This window comes from Zalophus californianus, chromosome 7 (genome assembly GCF_009762305.2).
Source record: "Zalophus californianus isolate mZalCal1 chromosome 7, mZalCal1.pri.v2, whole genome shotgun sequence".
Classification (NCBI taxonomy): Eukaryota; Metazoa; Chordata; class Mammalia; order Carnivora; family Otariidae; genus Zalophus; species Zalophus californianus.
This window is the reverse complement of record NC_045601.1, coordinates 111,306,613-111,322,088: the sequence shown is the minus strand read 5'-3', so window position 1 is coordinate 111,322,088 and position 15,476 is coordinate 111,306,613. Positions and strand designations below refer to the sequence as shown.

Sequence of the window (15,476 nt, the reverse complement as noted above, 5' to 3'; positions counted from 1 at the left end):
AGGAAGATTTTTTTTAAAAAGCACTCTAGAAAGGGGTTAACCTCATTTTCTCAGATTTTAAAGCCGTCCTTGGCAGTTAGAACCAGCAGATTTGACACCATGGATGACAAACACCCCGTACGGGGGATATATACCTGTCCACACGTGCCCCTGGCAGGGATTTAAACGTTCCACAGCTTTTCCATGAATCCTAAATCAACTAGATTCATCCTGGCCCTTGGTGAAGTGCAAGAGCCAGCAGGCGAGGCGTCCGTTAAATCACCCTCTCTGGGTTCCTGCTCCCAGGCTGATAGTCACAAATTCCCCATAATGAGCCCTCCTGAAGAAGCCCAGACAGACAGCGCCACTAAATTAAGAGTGGAGGGAGCCCAGGGCAGGGGAGAGAAGTGTTTGCTTTGGCTGGGGAAGGTGCCTGGGGCCCGGCCTGCATGTTTGCCTGACACGGAGGCCTGATAAGGGGGCTGTGTAGAAAGTGCTGCGTGGTGGGACCTGGCCATCTGCCGCCCGTCGGGGAGGCCGCACCTGCTGGCCCTTTGGCCCTGACCTGGTGGAACGGGACCCCCTGTCATCCTTCTTCAGCTTCCTTTGCAGCCTCATGGTCACTAAGAACCCAAGATTACTTTTTTTTCCCCTTAAGAATAAAAATTGAACCCTTGAACTTTTGTTTTGATGAATTACTTCCAGGCTATTTGTTTGGAGAACAAAGCTCCCCAGCTGCAGGGAGGGTGGAGGCCAAGAGACAAACACCCGACCGACCACAGAGTGGCTTTTCAAGACAGTGTGGCCACGTGGAGAGAGTGCAGAAAAGCTGGGTTATCCTGGCTCTGCCATTCTACTGTTGCGTGCCTCAGTTTCCCCACCTGTCAAAAGGGGGATCAGACTGTAGGCTCTGTACACTAAGGGTGCCCGCCTTTCAGCACAGTTTTTTGTACCACCTGGGCACTGTGTTAGCAGAAGACGTCATCCTGACATAGACCTTGGGTTTATGCCTCTTCTCTGAGAGGGTTGGAAGTAGCGTCTTTATTATGCGGGCAAAAGCTCAGTAAACATAACTTAAAAATGTTGCTTATGTGGATTTCTTGAGGGGATGAATGATGTTTGATTTCTGTGCATTTGTTCCAGGGGAGGGGAGTCTCCCAGCTCCAAATGCCAACCGCTCGCTCCACTTAAGTTCCGGATGCTACGCCCTCTACTTCCCTGAAGAGTTTCCCCTGCAAGTTTGGTCCTCCTTCCCACATCATCCACCTCCGTTCTTCTACTGGACCATTCCTTTCAGCATGAGAACACGTCTGTGTAACCCCTGCTTCTCCTTAGCCCCAGCCTCCTCCCGGCTTAGCCCCTGGGACAGCTGGCCCCACTCCCCATCTCTGCTCTCGCTCCTTCTTTTCTTTCCTCAACCCCTGCAATGGGCGTTTCGCCCCCCGACCCCCCACCCCCCCACCCCCCCACAGGGCACTTGTCCAGCCCACCATGACAGGTGAGTGGCCAGTGGGCAGCGTCCCATTCCTGCTTCCTCAGCCTCCAGCAGCCCTGGGCTCTAGCGGCCCTTCTCCGCTGGACCATGTTCTCCTGCAGGCCTGCCTGAGGCCATGCTTGTTTCCCTGCTGGCCCTTCTCTCGCCCTGGCCGAACCTTCTCTGTAGCTTTGGTTGGATCTTCGCGCTCACCTCCAAATGTCAGAGTGCCCCAGTGGTCTGTGTCAGCGATTAGAATAACCCTATTTGCTCTCTTCGACAGGGATTTCACTCAGGGCATGGCACTATAGTCCACCCAGACTCGTGTTCAGGGGCCTGCTTATCTCCTCTGGGGTCTCAGGGGGCTTCTGAAAATTCGGATGGGCCAACTGGATTGGGGGAACTCTGAATTCCCCCAGTAACTTCCCTCTGGTGTCCACGCCTCCCTGCCTTTCTGCCGATGGCATCCCCACCCGGTTAGCTGCTAGAGCAGGTGCACACCAGCCCTCCTGGCTCTCCTTTCCCTCACGACTCATGTCCAACCTGCTGCCGGGGCCAGGCTACCCTCACCCCTTGCCTGGACCTCCCCAGGAGCCGCATAACTGCTATTCCCGGGCCCCTGCAGCCTTGACTGTGTACAGGGGCCAGAGTGAGCTTGCCAAAGCCCCAATCAGACCACATCATGCCATGGCTTAAATTCTTCAGGGAGCTTTCACTACACCTGGAATAGAAGCCAAGCCCCTTACCCTCGCCCACAAGGCCTGTTGAGCTGGCTCCTGCTCTCTAGCTCAGCACCTCAAATGATCTTCCCTATTTGTTGGTGTCCTTTCTTTTTTCAACAAGGAAATGGAGGAGAGAAGGTGAGCTATGGTGTCACCACAGGCTGGTGGCAGAGCCAGCCTATTTCAGGTCTCAGAGAGACCTCGCAGTGGTGCTGATCCCCGAGAGAGAACAGTGGGCTGGCTGGCATCTTGGCAAGGGTGTCTGCTTGCTGTCAGTGCGCATGACGTGGCAAGGCCGGCCTTTGCCTGGGACGCTCCACCCGTATGCGAACCTCCTAGTGTCTGAACTGCAGAGAGCTGGCCATGAAACTGAATGTGGGCCTCTCGGGGCAGATGTCACTCCTGATAGGATCCAAGTCTGCCATTTCATCCATCACAGGGAAGCAATGCTCGGCCATCTGCTAGCCTTTGGCTTACTGGGATGAGGTTAAAAGGACGGCTGGGCTCAGGGGTCCTGGGCCTCATCCCTGGGGGTCTCTGGGGAGAGGGGAGGCAGGAGAAGAGAAGGCCCGTCCACAGCCAGGCGCCAGCTGCCAAGAGGAAGGTGGGGGAAGTGGGTGACAAGGCCAGGAAGGGCCTTTTCATTCTCTTCCTGTTGTCTGACACACCACAAGTATTTCTTCTTCAACTGTTAATGGTGTCCTCAGGCCTGAGCCTTCAGACGGTGATTATGTCTACAGCTCATTGGTAAGAACCAGGCTCCAACGGGAGAGTGATAATTCTAGCCCGGGACTCACGCCACCAAATCATCACTCAGCCCCTTCGTGTATGGAAAAGGCTGAACAGAGGTGATCTGGCTTTGGGGACAGAGAACACAAGGAGCCGAAGATTTGGGAGAGGGAGGGAAGCTTTGCCAAGCAGGGCGGCAACACCTGGGCCCGCACCCCTTTGAGCCTGTCTTGGTGTTTGTGATGCTGTCTCTTGGAGCTTTTTCCTGGAGGAAGCAGATGCTAGGCACATGTGAGGTGACCACAGGGTCAGTCCTGTGGTTTTTGGGAATATGCAGGAAGCTTCCGACTTCCTTCTCAGCTCACTCTGGCCTTCCCCCTCCCTCACCCAATGGTTGGTGAGCAGAGCCCTGGAGGAAGGTGCACTTACATTTCTTCTGTAGAATGCTCTGTCTGGCCTTGATGAATGCCAGGATGTCCGAGTCCGTCTGGCTGTCCCCGGTGAGAGGGACAGATGATGCTGGCCTCTTAGGGATGCTGAGGACAACCACAAGTCACACATCACTGCACCTTACATTTGGACTCCATGCTTACATTTCCAAAGCTCTTTCCATGTTCAGAGAATGAATCTCACCAGGAGGCTGTGGGACCACAGCCCCTCCACCATATCTGGGCAGAAGCCACAGAAATCCTTTCACCTGCAAACATGTCATGTCCTCTCTTACCCCTAACCCGAACCCTACCTTAACCCCTAACCTTAACCCTAAACCTTAAGCCCATTAGTGACTTCTTGCAACACTCTTGGAATGAAACTCAAACTCTCATCTTGTGTGATCTGGCCCCTGGTGTACCATGCTCCAGCCACCCTGCCCTTCTTCCTGTTATTCTGTTACTCAATAACATGAGTTCCTTCTGGCCTCAGGACCTTTGCTTTAGCTGTCTCCTTTTCCTGGACTGCTCTCCTCCAAGACCTTTGCATGGTTGATTATGCCTTGTCTCAGCACCTTCCCCATCCCTCCCAACTCCCGCCCCCACCAAGTCTATTCCACCTGGGGCTTGACTGTCTCCTTCAGCACCCAACTTAGACGGCATATCCTGTAGGACATCTCCCCTGTGCGTCCCCATACCCTACCATGGCTTAGTTGCTCCTCGGGCAGATAACTGTTCTCTCCTCTCTTTATAAAAACATGATATTTAGCTGAATATGTTACCATGGCTGGAAAAAAAAAATTCTACATTTCCAAGCCTCCTTTGCAGCTATGTGCAGTCAGGTGACCAGGTTCCAGCCAATGAGATTTGTAAGAAGTGTGGGATTTCCAAGAAATCCCCTTAAAAAAGGAAGAATGCACATGTGCTTTTCTCCCTCCTCTTTTTCCAACCTCCCAAGCTGTCCGAAGGTGAGGTCCAGCCATGCCCCTCCCGGAGCCCAGACAGAAGGAACAGCTCCGTGCTGCCCCATGGGAGCACTTCTTCTCGATTGCAGCTGGATGCCCACACAAACCATTACTTGTGATCATGAGCAGCCCTTTATTATGTCCTGTCCTCACTGCCTTCTAAGACAGTGGATACTGTCACCTGCTGTGTGGAGTGATACGATGAGGGGGGCGCTTGGCAAGCCAGGAGGGCACTGCTTTGAATTTTCTTTAGGGGTGATTTATTGGTTGGAGTTATTGGCTCCAGGAGGGGCATGGCTGGACCTCACCTTCGGACAGCTTGGGAGGCGTGTAGGTGAAGAAAGGTGCTCACGCCTTCTAGTCAGGGGGCATAAAGAGCACTGCCGGGGAGAGGCCTTGTCAGCTTTGTTCAGTCTGCAGTGAATGGTGCACAGGGCCTGAGGCTAGGCTTGTTAACTCTCTATCCTTCTCTGCCTGGGGACCCTGTGGTGGGACTAGCGGGCCATGTTGGAACGGCCCGTGGGCCAGCTCTTCTTTCCTTTAATGGCCCTGGGTACATCTGTTTATAAGGAGACTTGAAGCAAGTCTGCCTGCATGGGGCCCTGGGAGAAAACCTCCCAGCTTTGGGACTCAGCATCTGTGAGAGACTCCAGAGTATTCCTAGGGTACCGGTGGGGGCGTGGGAGGCTAGCCCTGAGCTCTGTGCAGCTACCAGACAAGGGGCTCGCAGGATGTGGGACAAGAGAACTGGCAGTGTTGGCCCATTCCACCCATGGCAAGGGCTGCCACAGGCATCAGAGGGAGAAGACAGACCTGTCTTCCAGGGGGCTGCTGGTGCTGTTGTGCTCCCGGCTCTGTGGGGTCTGGTAAGGCAAGGGCAAGATTTTCCTGGCGTTCACTTTGCTGCAAAAGAACAATGAAAAAAGGAAAAAGAATGGGAGGAGATTTACAGGAAAGAAATTTAGGTTTATATTTAGGAGCTGTACAGATTGAATGTGTGTGTCCCCCCAAATTCATATGTGGAAGCCCTGCCCCCCAGTGTGATGTATTTGGAGGGGAAGCCTTTGGGAGGTAATCAGGTTTTTGATGAGGTCATGGGGGTGGGGCCCCCATGAGGGGATTGGTGCCCTTACAAGAAGAAGAAGAGAGACCAAAGCTCACTACCATGTGAGGACACAGGGAGAACCTGCCATCTGCAAGCCAAGAAGAGGGTCCTTGCCAGCGACTGATTTTGTTGGACCTTGATCTGGGAATTCCAGCCTCCAGAACTGTGAGAAATAAATAAACTCCTAAAGTCTAAGCCAGCTCGTCTAGTTATGGCAGCCTGAGCTGACTATAAGAGGAGCCAGGAATTCTGTGTTGTGGATGGTGTCGTGGTCAGCTCAGGCTGCTATCACAGAATGCCCTAGACCGATGGCTCACACAACAGGAATTTGCTTCTCACAGTTCTAGAGGCTGGGCGTTGGAGACCAGCGTACAGCATGGTCGTGTTCTCACTCCCGTCTTCTTCCAGCCGACTGCCAAATTCTTCCCGTGTTCTCACAGGCTGGGAAGAAAAGGCTCTCTGCCTTTTCTTACGAAGGCGCTAATCCCCTTCATGAGGGCTCCAGCCTCGTGACTTAAAGACCTACCTCCAAATACCATCACATCTGGCATTAGGTTTCAACAAATGAATTTTTAGAGGACACATTAAGTCCATCACATTCTACCCTGCCCCCTCCCACAGCACCGTCAAATTCATGTCCTCCTCACGTGCAAAATACATTCCTTCCATCTCACCAGCCCCCAAAGACTTAACTTGTCCCAGCATCAACTCTAAAGTCCAAAGTCCTGTCTAAATCAGATATGGGTGAGACTGGAAGTCGAATCACCCTGAGATGGAATTCCTCACCAGCTGTGAGCCTGGGAAACCAAACAAGTTATGTGCTTCCAAAATACAATGGTGCACAGGTGTAGGCTAGACATTCCCATTTCCACAAGGGAGAAAGAGGAAAGGAGGAAGGGGTGATGGGTCCCAAGCAGGTCCGAAACCTAGCAGTGCAAACTCCATGAGATCTTAAAGCTTGAAAATAATCCTCTCTGGTCTAATGTTCTTGCCCTCTGGACTCACTGGGGTGATGGTCCCATCTTCTGGATCCACTGAGTAAAGGGCCTGCTGGGCAGGGATCGTGCCCTCATGGTTCTGCAGGGAGGCCCTGCCCCACAGCTCTGGGTAGAGGCTGTCTGGTCTGTTGAAAGCAAGACAATGCCCCCCCCCCGCCTTTTGAAATGGAGGAGGCAGCCAGGATGATCTCTCAATTGCCTTTGGGGTCATTCTTCCCTTAACTTGAAAGAACAGTGCACGGTTGCAGCAGAATAGCTGGCCTTTATGGACACCGTCTACTCACCAGGTCCTGGAAAGTGCTCTGCAAACATCATGCCATTTCCTCCTGTCAATAGCCTCATTATCCTCATTACACAGGTGAGACAATGGAGGCTTAGGGAGGTTAAAGAAATTCTAAATATTACCAGCTGGCTAAGGGCAGAATCTGAATCTGATCCATGACTCTGTGAGGGGTCAGAATCCGTGCTCTCAGCCACGATACTTTATCAACCGGACTCGGCTGGAAATGCATGGCTCACCTCTGGCCACACCGACTGACCAGCCCCTGCTCCCAAGTGACAAGTCAGACCCAACAGCTCAGGCAGGTGCATTTTTGCCCATTTAACTAGGCTGCCCGATGTGTGTGCCTTGCCTTGGATTCCTGGTTGCAAACAGCAGAACCCAACAGTGCCCCTTGGGAGGTGAAGAGGCCAACGCTATCCCAGGATGCCAGTGACAGGCTGGGGTTCTCTTCCTTGCTTTGGGATGGTCCTGCCTAGGCACCATATCAGGGCTGGAAGAGACCTAAAAGGTCACCTGGTTGGAACCCTCCTTTACAGATGGAGACACTCAGGCTGAGAAGTGGGCTAGGGTTAGACGGGGCGCCGGCTTTGCCTAGCCTGCACCATCAGTCTGAGGCATTCCATAGGCCCAACAACCTGCTGCCCCACCTATGAATACAGCCCCTTCCCCCGCTCCAGCCTTCTGCCCTCTCCCATCTCAGCCAGCTGCAGGGCCTCTTTCCCTGGGCCTGCCTCCACAGGTTCGAGACTGTGGGTCAAACAAACAGGAAAGGAAATCAGAGCCTAGGAATCCCCCCACCCTCATGCCTATTTCCCTGCATCCCAGAGACTCCACTGGCTAGTGGAGGGGAGGGGGGCGGGGGGAGGAGCATCTGCGCTGTCTGGTTAGGGATGCTGTAGAACCAGAGGCAGCCACAAGGTGGCAGGCTCTGCACGCTTTTCTTTGGAGAACAGTAGTCAATGATCAGGGCTCCTTCTGAATGGTTCCTGGTGCAGGCCTCCAGAAGGGAAGGAGAAAGGGCTCTCCATTCTGTACGAGCTTTGATTACGCCAGGTCAAAGTCAGTTTGGAAACTAGCAAGTCTTGCAAGATCAGGTCACTGGCATTCAAATGGCTCATTAACTCAGTGGATTCCCAGTGGATTCCCAGTGGCTCCTTGACTAAGATTCCAGGGAGCATCCACAGGTACAAACAGTTGAGGGTTGGCAGTGGGTGGCGGAGGGGCAGAGATGGACGTGGACAGGGCAGAAAGGTGTCGTGATCAGCACCGGGGAAAGATGGGGTTATCCAGCATATTGCTGCAACCGTGCAGGAGGATGGCACAATGTGAAAGCTTGGGGCTCCTGAGAGAGATGACTCCCTCAGTCTCGAAGCTGTTAGAGTGCCCGTGGATGCCACAGCTCAGTTTCTGAACCCTCAGGATCACACCACAAATTACTTTTGTCTTCTTTCCTGACCAATCAGCCTTGCACATTGCATTCATTTCTCATGCTGACGTGCCTTCTGGAGAAAGAACACACCAGCCATCAGAACTATCTTTTTCTTGATAAGGGTTAATGAGTAGTATTAATAAAAGGCCTCCTGGGTTGCCAATCAGAGTGTTGTGAATTTAGGGTGATCAGCCCACAGACCATCCCTGAGGAAGTGATGCAATCAGGTTTCTTCCAGAACTTGAGGAGCAGAGGACTAGCCCCAGGCCTGCAGTGAGTCCATCCAGAGCAGCCACTCTGGAGCTAGGGGGGAAAAAGCCAGCGGACTCTGGCTCTTTCACCCCTGCAGCTCCTTCCATGGCACTGGCACATTTATCTGCTCGTGGAATGATAGTGTCAGAGGGACCTAGATGTATCTGGAAGATGAGATGAGGAAATCCGCAAGGAGGGAGCTGCCTTGCCCAAGAGTCTGCTGCCCGAAAGAACTAAAATGAGGATTTGTTTCAGACATCCTTTGTGAAAATCTAAACTGAGGGGACTCCTTGCAGGTAACCCACACTGATGCGATGCACACCTATGAAATCCACTGCTCAGAGCTTCTGGGTTAAGGGTCTCTTTCAATTGAAACACCTAAGGAATGTTCAGGGATACCATGGTGCTACTTCTCACACCAGTGGGTGCTGGGAGGGGAGCATGATTCTTATACTGGTTCCCCAAGAAGATTCTAGGAGGCCCTGCCCAGTGGCTGGTTCTTAGCCTTTTCCATGGTGGGCACCCTTTCACAAAAGTTGACAGGTAAAGCTTGGTGGCAGAGGGGACAAAATGACAAGCAATATGGAGAGGTAGGCTTGGCTGATGGAGAGAATGGGAGAGGGGCAAGATGCCTAGGGAGGGAGACAAATAAAGAAAAAAGAGGGAGAAAGGGAATAGAGGGTGGGGATGAAGATGAGCAGAGCAAGAGAGTGGGAGAAAGGGATGGGGAAGAATGGAGTACAGGAGTGAAGCTAAGAGAGGAGAGGAGGCAGGGAGAGGGCAGGGGGGAGGGAAGGAGGAAGAAAGAAAGCACCACCACTCAGCCTGGAGCCTGAAGTTCAGGATTATCAACTACAGTGATAAAAACATCCCTTTTCCTTTCTGGGCCTCAGTTAGTTAAATGAGGGGATGGAATTCAGGGCTTCCCAGCAGAAGTGGTGGGGGCAAATAGCAGGGAGTTCTGGTTTTCCAGTCAGATGGTGGCTTTGTAGGCAAGTGTAGATTTGCTTTTTGAGAATCCTGGCCCCTTGGAAAAATCAGGCTGTGGACACATTGAAAGAGGGGAGGCCCCAAGCAGGAGGACCTGGCATTTGGTAGAATATAAAGAAAGCAAAGTTGTATAAAATAGCACAGAATATGGGCTGGAAAATGCCCACCTCCTACTAAGCAAGAGAATATACATATGCTCCTCAAGGGCAGTCACTGATGTGAGGAGTGAGCAGAGTAGCTGGACACCGACAGGTTCCAAGCCTGCCTTATCACTGATTAGCTGGGAGACCCTGAGCAAGTTAATTGACCTCTCAGAGCCCGAGTGTTCTCATCTGTAAAGCAGGGACAACGATCGTATGCTGCACATTTGCTCAGTGCTTGGCCTACAAGGCCCAGGAGAAGAAAAGAGAAGAAAGAAAGAAAAGAAGTAAAAAGAAGTAAGAGAAGAAAGGTAAAGCTGTCTCCTTGGGGAATTTAAAGACACCAACAACTCATCCTCCACTGCTGGGTGTTGGCAGAGAATGTCTGAGAAGCCATGATGACGTGGGACAGCGTGTCCTTCCCGCCTCATCCCTGCTAGAGTCCTGTGAGCTCTTTTCCGCCAGCATTATAAAGCACGTGGCAGGTGATTTCTTTGTCAGAGGTGGAGCCCCTATGCCTCTCCCTTTCCAGTCTCCAGCAGGGACCTTTTCCTCTCACCTACTGGAAACTTTCTGACTACAATTTTGGGTATCCAAACTGCTGCATGGAGGGAATTTAGGGGTGCCAAACACTCACAGTTGAGGTGTCTTAGCAAATACCATTCAGGATGCTTGGTTATCTCTGCCACCAGAGCACTGGCTGCCACAGGAGATGAACAGCGCTCCAAGGCCTATCTGGGCCATCTCTCCAAAGACCCTCCTGCCAGCAGTCATCGAAGGGGCCTGGGGTAGTGCTCTGGGAGCAAGATTTTGAGAAAAGCTCCCATGGGTGATCTGATATACACCTTTGAAATTCAGGGTTCTGAACTTTACTTGGCAGGCGTAGTCTATTTCTACCTTATAGCCCTGGAGTGTGCATGCTGGGCCTTTACACACACACACACACACACACACACACACACACACACACACACACACGCATGCACGCACACATGCACACAATGCATTGTCTTTGAAACAAAAGAAAACTTAAGAGATGGAGCTTCCTATTTGCTGGGCAGGATATTTCTACCAGTAAGGAACTATGCAAGAGATCTAGAAAAGAGGCTGGGGAATTAACAGGGGTTCTGAGCCTCATCATTGGGAGGAGACCTTATTAATGTGTGGGCCACATGAGGGGCTTGGGACTGAGCCAGAGCGATGACCAGGGAAAGCCCTGTCCTTTTGGCTGGGCCAGTGTTTTTCAAACATGTTCTGTGCAGTCCAGGAGTTTCAGGGCAAGGAGGCCGCTATACAGGGGTTGCAAACTCAAGTGTCCCAGAGGTCGGCAGGTACCTGAGGGAACGCCCAGAGAGGACCAGTGTGGGACACTAAGGCTAAGGTACCTGTATTGCTGTAGAGCAAGTCTACTTACACTACCATTTTAAAGAATTTAAATTGATGAACCAATTGTTTTGAGAAGTTTTAGATTTACAGAGAACTGAGCAGATGGTACAGAAGAGTTCCCTTATCTCCCCTCTCCCGCCTTGTGGATTCCCCTATTATTAATATCTTGCATTAGCGCTGTACATTTGTTACAACTGATGAACCAATATAGATACATTATTATTAACTAAAGTCCATAGTTTACCTGGGGGTTCACTCTTTCTGTTGTACAGTTCTGTGGATTTTAACAAATGCATAATATCATATGCCCACAGCTACATAGCATACAGAATAGTTTCACTGCCCTAAAAATCCCCGGTGCCCCCCCATTCATCCTTTCCACCCCTCCTCTCTTGCCCTGGCAATCGCTAGTCTTTCTACTGCCTCCACAGTTTTGCCCTTTCCAGAATGTCAGGTCGGAATCACACAGTATGTAGCCTTTTCAGATTGGCTTCTTACACTCAGTAATATGAATTTAAGCTTCCTCCATGTCTTTTCATGGCTCAATAGCTCATTTCTTTTTAGCACTGTGTAATAGTCCATTGTCTGGATGTACCACAGTTCATTGGTCCATTCATCGTTTGAAGGGCATCTTGGTTGCTTCTAGTTTAGGGCAATTATGAACAAAGCTGCTGTAAACACCCAGGCATAGGTGCTTGTATGGACCTAAGTTTTCAACTCATTTGGGTAAATACTAAGGAGCATGAGTGCTGAATCATATGGTAAGAATATGTTTAGTTTAGTAAGAAGCCACTGAACTGTTTTCCCAAGGGACCATGCCATTTTGCATTCCCACCAGCAAAGACGGAGAGTTCCTATACCTCCACATCCACACCAACATTTGCGGATGTCATTGTTTTTGGATTTTAGCCATTCCAATAGGTGTGTAGTGGTATTTCATTGTTGCTTTAATTTGCAATTCCCTAATGACATATGACTTTGAGCATTTTGTCATACACATACATCTGTAAAACTTCTTGGGTGAGGTGGCTGTTCAGATCCTTTGCCCATTTTTAAATTGTTTTCCTTATTTGTCGAATTTTAAGTTTTTGTGTATTTTGGATCCAAGTCCTTTATCAGATACATGTTTTGAAAATATTTTCTCCCAGTCTGTGGTTCATCTTTTCCTTTTCTTATCAGTGTCTTTTGCAGAGCAGTGTTTTAAATTTTAATAAAGTCCAAGTTATCAATTTTTTCATTTCTGGATCTACACTGCCTTTTAAAACACCAGGCTTACCAAACAGAACACACTTTGCCAATTGTTGACCCTGGACTTAGGGGCTCAGATAGGAGGTGTTTCTTAAAACTGGAACATAAGCGGAAGTACTGGCACCTAGGGCCAGCGTGGGGGGGGTATGCGGAAGTCCAGGGAAAATGTCGATCAGGTGGTGGAGGGCTCACTGGCTGGCCTTTTTTTTTTTTTTTTAAAGAGTAGTTTCAGATGATGGCATAACGTATAGACTTGTGGAATTACTACGATGTAAACCTGAACTAATGTAACAGTATGTGTCAACCATACTTAAACACAACAACAAAAGAAGAGTTTTAGGTTTACAGAAAAGTTGCCAAGATAGTACAAAGGGTTACCATGTCCCTCATACCCAGTTTCCCTTATTATACTTTCTTATGTTGGTATGGAACATTTGTCCCAACTAATGAAACAATGCTGATACATGATTATTAATTCAAGTCCATGCTTTAGTTGGAGTTTCTTAATTTTTCCCTAATGTGTTGCTCTGACCTAGGACCCCTTCGAGGCTCGCACATTATCTTTTGTTGTCCTGTCTCCGTAGGCGCCTCCTGTCTGTGAGTTTCTTATATCTTCCTTGTTTTTGATGGCCTTGACAGTTTTGAGGAGGATTGGCCAGGTATTTTGTAGAATGTCTCCAGGTTTTTTCCTCATGATTGGACTGGGGTTATAGGATTTTGAGAAGAAGACCATAGAGGTTGGGCACCTGGGTGGCTCAGTCGTTAAGCATCTGCCTTTTGGCTCAGGTCATGATCCCAGGGTCCTGGGATTGAGCCCCATGTCGGGCTCCCTGCTCAGAGAGTCTGCTTCTCCCTCTCCCTCTGTCCCTCTCTCCACTCATTCTTTCTCTCAAATAAATAAATAAAATCTTAAAAGAAAAAAAAGAAGACCATAGAGGTCATGTGACATTCTCATCATGTTAAAGGTACTATCTGGCACAACCCCCACCTCCCACTACTATCTTTATTTATTTATTTATTTGTTTGTTTGTTTGTTTTTAAGAGAGATAGTGAAAACGAGAGAGAGAGAACGAGCAGGGGAGTGAAGCAGAGGGAGAGGGATAAGCAGGCTCCCCACTGAGCAGGGAACCCGATGTGGGGCTTGATCCCAGGATCCTGGGATTATGACCTGAGCCAAACACAGACGCTTAAAGACTGAGCCACCCAGGCGCCCCACTACCTCTTTTTAAAACTTCTATTTCACATTTCCCAATCTGAGAGCTCAGTTCCTATTCAAACCCAGTCAAAGGATTGCTCCTTGGGGGCAGAAGCCAATGCCCCACTCGTGCCACCCTGGCTTCTGTCCTGAAAGTAGGGGATCTGTCTGGGGGATGGAGGGTGGCCAAGGCACGTGTCCTAGGCCTTACCACCTGAGTTGTGTGGTTGGAAAGATAATAACATGGATGGCATGAGAAGGAACCTGCCTTCAGAAGGTGGTGTGAGGTAGGGGGAAGTGGCATCCCTTCTGGATCATGCCAGCATTCAAGGAAACTGGCTCTGGGCTGTCTTCAGGTGGAGGCCATCCTCATAGAAGGCTGCCCACATCGGTCCTGAATCTGTGCTAGGACAGAGTCTTTTACCAGAGCTCCTCCGTATCCTGGCAGGTCTGCTACCCTCTGACCTACCACCAACATCCCCCTTCTTTCCCATTCCCCTTGTCTCCCCCATGCTACTCTCCCCTCCACCTACTGCCAACCCCTTCTTCCTACCGCGGCTTTGTACAGTGAAACCACTTGTCTCTTGTTGCCATGGCAGTAGGTCCACTGGCTGTCAGTGCCGGGGAGAAGGACCGAGAAGGTGTGCTCAACAACCCTTGCTCAAACCCGCCCGAAAGCCACTGGCTTGAGTATCTACAGCCAACATAACTTCATCTTCCCAGATCAGGCGGCCTATACAGACACATTTAGAGCAGCAAGAATAGGTGGAGGAGAGGTAGGGAAACTTTTCTGTACCCTCCCTCTGTTGGAAGAGTTCTCCCCTTACCTTTTGTTAGAGACAAGCTGAGGCCTCTCTTGCTGGGACTCAGGCGTCTGGGGAAAGGGTTTCATGTAAGTGAGTGAGTTCATTGCTGGCGAGTTTACCTGTTGGACCAAGAAGGAGTTTCACAGTATTACCTTGAAGCTACTGGCATGGGAAAATGTCCTTGATGTATTTTTTTAAGACAAAAATGTTAGCTCTAAAAGTTGTTAGGTACAACATGTGTGGGGGAAGAAATTAATCTAGACTATAATGATAGGCACCAAAATATTATCTCTGGATGGCAGGATTATGGATAATGGTTGGTGTATTCTTTGTCCTTTTCTGTGCTAAGTCTTCCAAATTCAGCATGTGTTGCTTACTTGTAGATAGGAAAAAGGGTTTAAAATGCGATCTGACAATTCTCCAGAAGTCCTCTCGCTTTTGCCTCCCTTTGTCCCCCAAAGAGATGCTACCAGAGGCAGGAGAAATCCATTGAGCACTTCACATCGAGGAACAGCTCCACCACGGTGCCCCAGCAACCTTACATGGCTCCACACAGGGCTTGTGAGCAAGGCCTCAGCGGCAGCTTCTCTGAGTCTTGGAAGAATGCCCTGTGATTCTCCCAGAACATGAGTAGCTGCTCCAAGACTGTTCCCCACTTGCCTTCCTATCTCCCCGGGAGGCAGTCATGGGACAGTTTCTCATCACCTCCCATGTTCTGATGAGGTTTAAGACTTTCTGCCTCACTCCCCTCAGGGTATATTTGCAGTCTATGAAACTGCCTAGCGGCAGCATAGACTTCACTCCTCAGCAACAGGGTGCCCCATCATCCCTCCTGCAGCCACCGGGCCCGTTTTGTTTCAGTGATTTCCTGTGGGGCAGAGCTGACATCTCTAGCTACACCAGTTTTCACTGTCTCTATGAGCAATACACCGCCTGAATCCGTCCACCTTGCCTTGACTCTTCCTGCGTCACACAGGATAACCCTCATCATCTACTGTTCAGTGGCTAAAGTCTCTTGGGCACCAGCAGTGGCTGACGGCCTCTCCCCGAAGGGTTCTTAATGGGAGAACAGACAGAATGCGGGGGTGCTGGGAACGTGGATGGGGACCAATGACATTTTTAATTTTCCTAACTTCTCCCTGAAATTTAGCATTTCTTTCAATAGTACAATGTGGACAACAAACCACAGTAGTATATGTAGCATCAGTGACTTGTCATCAGTTGGAAATCACAGATATTTTCATATCATATTACACTGTTGCAGAAATCTTGAAATACTGTGTTCACCATCACTTCGAAATTATGTTAAATGTTGGGCCCACCCCCTAGATCTTATTAATACATTTG

At 50.1% G+C, this 15,476-nt stretch overlaps 1 protein-coding gene across 4 annotated transcripts in view; it reads right to left on the bottom strand.

Annotated features, from left to right (window-relative positions):
- The window catches only part of KIF6 (kinesin family member 6), a 465,199-nt gene that overhangs the window by 12,481 nt on the left and 437,242 nt on the right, over positions 1–15,476 (bottom strand). For all 4 annotated transcript variants that reach the window (XR_003521659.2, XM_027603428.2, XM_027603429.2 and 1 more), the window contains 3 exons: positions 14,151–14,248; positions 5,111–5,200; positions 3,334–3,440 (listed from right to left, as the gene is read on the bottom strand). Coding sequence is in view for 3 of the 4 variants with exons in the window: in XM_027603428.2 (XP_027459229.1) it covers positions 3,334–3,440; positions 5,111–5,200; positions 14,151–14,248 (295 nt within the window). In the remaining variant the exon portion in view is untranslated. The remainder of the gene's footprint in view (positions 1–3,333; positions 3,441–5,110; positions 5,201–14,150; positions 14,249–15,476) is intronic.